This window comes from Callorhinchus milii, unplaced genomic scaffold (assembly GCF_018977255.1).
Source record: "Callorhinchus milii isolate IMCB2004 unplaced genomic scaffold, IMCB_Cmil_1.0 Scaffold2, whole genome shotgun sequence".
Classification (NCBI taxonomy): domain Eukaryota; kingdom Metazoa; phylum Chordata; class Chondrichthyes; order Chimaeriformes; family Callorhinchidae; genus Callorhinchus; species Callorhinchus milii.
In genome coordinates, this window is record NW_024704743.1 from 61,852,145 (window position 1) to 61,858,763 (window position 6,619).

General features: G+C 43.7%; 1 protein-coding gene across 1 annotated transcript in view; it reads right to left on the bottom strand.

Moving 5' to 3' along the window:
- The window catches only part of LOC103186358 (polypeptide N-acetylgalactosaminyltransferase 12-like), a 30,536-nt gene extending 24,153 nt beyond the window's left edge, over positions 1-6,383 (bottom strand). Inside the window, exon 1 of the mRNA XM_042332355.1 lies at positions 5,854-6,383. Within this exon, the coding sequence (XP_042188289.1) occupies positions 5,854-6,221 (368 nt within the window). The 5' untranslated portion in view covers positions 6,222-6,383. The remainder of the gene's footprint in view (positions 1-5,853) is intronic.
- Positions 6,384-6,619: the final 236 nt, after the last annotated feature.

Sequence of the window (6,619 nt, forward strand, 5' to 3'; positions counted from 1 at the left end):
TGTCTACCTTAACAAATAACAAACAACACACTCTCTTGTAAGTCTGTGTCACTCTGTTTCAGGTTGGCTCAGTTGGTAGCACGCTTGCCTCTGAGTCAGAACATTGTGGGTTCAAATCCCATATCAAGACTTAAAACTCATATAGTCTAATCTGACACTCCAATGCAGTGCTGTGGGTGTGCTGCAATGTTGGGGAGCGCCTTCCTTCAGATGAGACATTAAACAGAGATTCCACATGCCATGGCACTATAAAAAAAAGGGAAGGGAGTTTCCTGGCCAGCAATCACCCAAATAAAAAAATGGTCACTCACTCCAAGGCTGTTTGTAGGACACTGTTGTGCTCAAATTCATCCACAAAACAGTCACTCCACCTTAAAATATATCCTAAGAAGCACTTTGGATTTGGTATAGTGCCTTTCTATGTCTTCCTGACACAGAAATGCACTATACCAAATCCAAGGAATTATTATTATGATGATTATTATAGTTATTCAGCAATTCAAAACTAAAATTACCCTCAATACATTACAAGTATGAAGCATTTAGCACAAAAGGTACATTTTTAGAAAATTCCTGGCTATTAGTTAAAAACACTTTTAGAGATACTGAAAACATGATTGAAGTGGACAATTATTAGAGTGAATAATTTCTGACGTGGACACTTAAATCACATCAGCAGAGCACTACTGCCCTCCAATGGCATGGGTACTGGCTGCTTACTTCCAACAATCTGAAGTAAAGACTGCAGGGTTAAAAACAAGATACAAACATTGTAAAGGGGGTTGGCATTTTATGGGCGTCAACAGCTGCCTTAAAATGAATCTCTACTGCAATCAAAGGCACTGCACATAACAAACAGAATATCTATAATAATAATAAGGAACCCGATTGTTAGTCAATTGGCGGATCACTTTCTGGGGGTAATAATCCCGTAAAAAAAATTGGTCACTCAATCCAAGTGTTTGTGGGACACTGCTGTGTGCAATTGGCTGCCACGTTTCTCCCACAAAATACAGTCGCTACACTTTACAATATATTCTGTGAAGCGCTTTAAGACGTCTTAACAACATGATAAGGCACTATATCAAATGCAAGGATTATCATTATTATTATTATTTGTTTTGCCTGACTCAGAAAATCTCCCATTCAAAATACTCAACACATGCTTCTAAATTTCCAAAGCTTTCATAGCATTTATACTAAGGGCCATTCTATTCAAGTAAGCAAAACACAATGAAAATATACAGTACAAGGGATATTCACTTCAGTGATAACTATTAGCACTAAGCTACTTCAGAAACAAGTCAATTTCCATGTTCTTTCACGAGAGGACAACACGAGATAGGATTGTAGCTTGGTCATTTGGAAGATTTGCGGTGATAACCTCTTTCAGGTCTATAATTGATGGCTTGGTGGTGTTACGGATCCTGCTTTCCATGGGTTAACCCACAAAATTACTATTTTTGGAAATGTTGTCCCTGGCTTCATATATAGATGGGTTGAGATGTATCCATCTCTTAAATTCTTGCTTATTTACCTCCAGCAGGTGTATGTGCCTATCAAAGAGCTTCTCTCATCAAAAGGCATTTGTAAGATTTGCTATTGTAATTCTGATGGACATCTTGACAGCCAAGCCATGCAACAAAGCAAGCTTGGCTCATTGACACATGCCCATTTCCAATAACTGACTGCTGTTGAAGAGAATCGGTTTGCAGTAGGTCAAGTGGTCTTTGCCACTACATGTAGTTTTGACATCCTGATGAGAAAATGTTGTCAGTGTATTTGGTGACACCGTCTATACCTATAAAGAAATTCAAAACAATCTCAAACAAACTTCTAACCAATCTAGCAATTTGATCTTGTCACATGGAATTAATGTTAAGGTTATGGACTTGCCATATTGCCTACAGCTTCAATGCTGCAACCAAATTGGTTGTTTGGGAGAAATATAAAGACTTAATATTGGCTTCATATCCCAGCACCCTTCACCTACCTGGAGTCCTTTATGCATGTCACCCAGACTGGTTTGGTTGTGACCAGAACAATGAAACAATCAGAAAATCTAGAATTATACAGCGCAGAAGGAGGCCATTCAGACCATCGTGTTTGTGCCGGCTCTTTGAAAAGAACTGTCCAAATCAATCCCACTGCCCCGCATTCTCCCTATAGCCCTGCAAACGTGTCCTCCCCAATAAGTCACACAAACACACATGCTCAAGATTTGCACCTTTGTGAGATAAAAATAATAACTTTTTAATTTGGTGTAGCACCTTTCACATCAGGAGGAGTCTCAAAGTGCTTCACAGGATGGGTGAACTATTAGTTGAGCTACTGAAATCTAGAGCAACAGTTCTACTTCTGGTGCCGTGGGCTCTGGAGCTAACATTTTAGTGTCAGGGTCGTCATGCTATTGAATTGGTAAATTAGAGTTACTACTTACTAATTGGTACTGGAATTTCTGCTCAAGACTATCTTCATGAAGATCATCTTCCTTGAGTTTGTTATCGTGGCTCAGTTTGTAGCATTCTCACCTCTGGATCAGGTTGGGGGTTTAAATTATGTCAGGATGTGAGCATTATCACGTACAATACTTGAAGGCTGTATTGTCAGAGGTGAAGTCTTTCAGATGAGGCATTAAACCATTTACTGTTTTTTTCTGATAGCCGTTAATGATTCAATGACTCTATTTAACAAAAGGGAGTATCCTGGCCAAAAATCTTCCAGCTTAATTGGACATTGGCCTCATGGCTATATGGGGTATCTTGATGGCACAAATGTTTGCCAATTAAATTTGATTTTCACTTGACAGTATTTATGTAGGAATCATCTTGAGACATTTTAAACTGATAAGACACTACATAAGTGTAATTTCTTTTTTCCTCCACATGTATTCCAGTTCACCTGAGAAAATCTTCAAAGGTGGCTGTTTTGCTCCGAATCCATGGAGCATTCTTGGGCAAGGTAGAAAATCGGGTTGCTAATCTACTACCAGGCTCTGAAGAAAGGCAATCACTCCTAACAATCTATTCCTTTATATTTCAAGTGTAAAATAGATCAGGGTTTAAAATTAATAACCCATAAAATAAACACTATATATAACTTTGATCAACAGTAACAGCAGATGGCTAGCATAAGTATTCTCCAACTAAGGTTTTAAGACTTATTAAGCTCAAAGTCCACAGCCTGTTAACATAGAAATGAATAATGACAAGAACAGATGTTTGTCTGCAATGCTAACAACTTTCAGTCTTCCTGCAATCAATACAATATCTTTGTGTAACTAAAACAATTAGAAGGTACCTATTTTGTCTACAATTGCAACCGTTTACTTTAAAATAAGCCTTGCATTTGATATAGCACCTTATCACTTCACTGAGACGTTTCAAAGCGTTTCACAGAATATATTGTAAAGTGGATTGTGGATTGACTATGTTTTTTTGTGGGTGAAACGTGGCAGTCAATTGTGTGCAGCAATGTCCCACAAACAGCTGTGGATTGAGTGAATTTTTTTTTGGTGGGTGGGGGCGGATTATTACTCCCGGAAAGCGATCCGCAAATCAATTAACAGCCGGATTGCTACTTACTGCAAGGTAAACAGAGGTGTGTGAAGTAAAGAAACTTGCCTAAAGTTTTGCTCTGTCCCATTTACTTTGTATTCAGTAGTTTCCGTTTGGATACTGGCAATAAAATTTATTACCATATCCTGCTCGTTTGTAGATATTCAGACAGATATTATCTGATGTTGAGGACTTTAACATGAAGTAGGCTGTCTTTGTCAAGGTTTTAATCCAAGAGCAAATAAGCAGATAAACAGGGCTATAGTATTCCATCACTGGGTGGATGCAGTTGAACGTGGCAAATAGAGCTGAAATGTCTTTATGATTCACACTCCTTCATCTACTTTACGAGCCATCTTTGCCACTTGTTGATCCAAGAACAGCTGTGATTAATAACTGATGATCAGAAACCTTTAGATTAAAAGTGGACAGACAACATCAGGTTCACTGTTATTACTCTATACTTGTTGGATTTATGGGTGTTATTCAAGAATTTAGATTTGGAGGTCACTCGGTTACTCTTCAGTTTATATTGCCCTTGGTATCTAATTTTGAGGAAAGGGGATTGGGCCTTGCTTGATTTGTATTTGGTGCCATGACCTGCTGTGCCTTCCCCAACCTCCGCAACATCGCCTGGCTCCGCCACTGCCTCTTCCCTCAAGCCGCCAAAATCCTCATCCATGCAATTATTATATCTAGGCTCAACTACGCCAACTCCCTGCTTGTCGACCTTCCCAACTCTTCCCTCCACAAGCTGCAGATCACCCAGAACTCTGCAACTTGTGTCCTCTCCCACACCAGGCTCTGTGACCCTATCAACCACATCCTCGCCCAGCTCCACTGGCTCCACACCCCCCCCAGAGGAAAGTTCAAAATCCTCGTCCTCGCCTTCAAAGCCCTCCACAACCTTCCTTCTTCCTACATCTGTGACCTGCTAATGCCATATCAACCTGTCTGCTCCCTCCACTCAGTCAACTCTGGCCTGTTCTACATCCCCTGTATGGCCCACCCCACCATTGGCAGTCGGGCCTTCAGCCTCTTTGCCCCCATCCTTTGGAACTCCATCCCACAGTCCCTTCACCTTGCTTCCTCCCTTGCCTCCTTCAAGGCACGTCTCAAGATCCTCCTCTTCAACCGCGTCTTCGGCCACCTACCTACCCCTACCCTCCACCCCTCCTGATCCCAAACTCCTGCTCGGGTCCAAATCCCTGACTGTCCAGCGCCTTTGGATGTCCTCTTGATGTGAAAGGCGCTATACAAATTTAATTTGTTGTTGTTGTATTTTCAAGTTATTAATACAATAATAATATTCTCCAGGGTTAATAATCCCCTCTATCAGAATGCAAGAATTATTATTATAACACATCCTTATATACAAAATAATAATAATAATTACATTCGGCATAGCACCTTTCATGTCATCAGGACATCCCCTAAGCCCTTCACAGGATATACTGGAAAGTGAGTGACTGTGTGGGTGAACACAGCAGCCAATTTGCACATGGCAATGTCCCGCAAACAGCCATGAAGTGAATGAGCAAATTTATTTGGGGCTTGTTGGCCAGGACAGGAAAAACTCCCTTCTCTTGTTGAATATTTCCATGGATCTTATTAAACATGCAGATGGGGCTTCAGCTTAATGCCTCATCCAAAGGAGAGCATCTCCAACAACACTCCTAACAAGGCATTGGAGTGCAATCTCTTTATGAGACTTTGTGAGTTCCAAGTCCCAAAGTGGGGCTTGAACCCACAGCAACGACAACAACTTGCATTTATATAGCACCCTTCACGCAGGGTGTGGCATCCTAATAACCTTCTGCCTCAGAGGTTAGAATGGTGACCAACCGAGCCGTGTGATATGGAGGAATGCCATTACATTTCCCCATGCAGTCTTCTCAGTTTGTATCAGACGACCCGCTTGGATAAAAGGCTGATTTAACTTACCCTTCATTCAGTAACACTGGCTATTTGTGGGACATTGCTGAGCGAACATTAGCACCTGAGTTCGCCTATGAAATACGACAGTGGGAGCACTTTACAGTAAATCTTGTGAAGCGTCTTGAGACTGTCCCTCCCGACCCGAAAGGCACTGTTTCACATCATAAGGATTATTCTTATAACACAGGTTCAGATGCATTTTAACTTTAGAGCATACAAATGCTTCCTTACGCCCTATATATTATCATTGTTATTATTATTGTGTACACACAGTAGTTATGCAGAGAGAGCAATGCCCGAGCACAGAAGAGCTGTGTGTGTGTGTGTGTGTGTGTGTGTGTCAGTGTCTGGTACTCACAGTGGATTCCACCTCTCCGGCAATCGGCGGCGGAGGGAGATTTTGTCGCTGAGATAAGTATTAATTTGATGTTTGCTGATACTTTCCTCCTCCTTCACCCTCTCCTCGCCTCCCAGGTGCAGGTGCACGGCTCTGCCCAGCTCTCCCAGCGCCTTCACATCCAGGGGAGGCTTCTCATACACCGGCCTCTTGAGCAGCTCCTGCTCCCGACCCCCAGACTGCGGGCTGTCAGCCGCCCCCCGGCGCCCACTCTCCTCCTTCCCCTTCTGGCTCTCAGCCTTTCTGGGGAACAGCAGGAAGCCCAGAGCCGCCATCCCGCAAAGCAACAACAGTACAGTCTTGGCCCGGCGCCGCCTGCCCAGCGCCATGATGCTGAGCTGAGAGCGAGTCACCCACACGGGAACCTTCACTCAGTCCCTCGCCATCGCCATCGCCGCTCCGCTCCGGGACAGAAACAAAGTTTGTCGGCAGCCCCGGGCCCAGCCCCGGGCCGGGCACTGCTCCATGGCGCCGCCTCAGCCCCGCTTCCTGACGGCAGGAGGACAGGAAGGATGTGTTGGCTGAGGTGTCGGTTTGAGTGGCCCCTGAGCCCGGGAGCGGGAGCCAGGCTGGCGGTGTGAGCAGCAGCAGGAGGGACGGGTTGGCGATGGTGATGGGGAGGGCGGGGGTTTGTCATGACGACGGGATGCGGAGTGTCATGGTGACGGGACGGGGGTGTCATGGTGACGGGATGGGGGTGGGTGTCATGGTGACGGGTTGGGGGGTG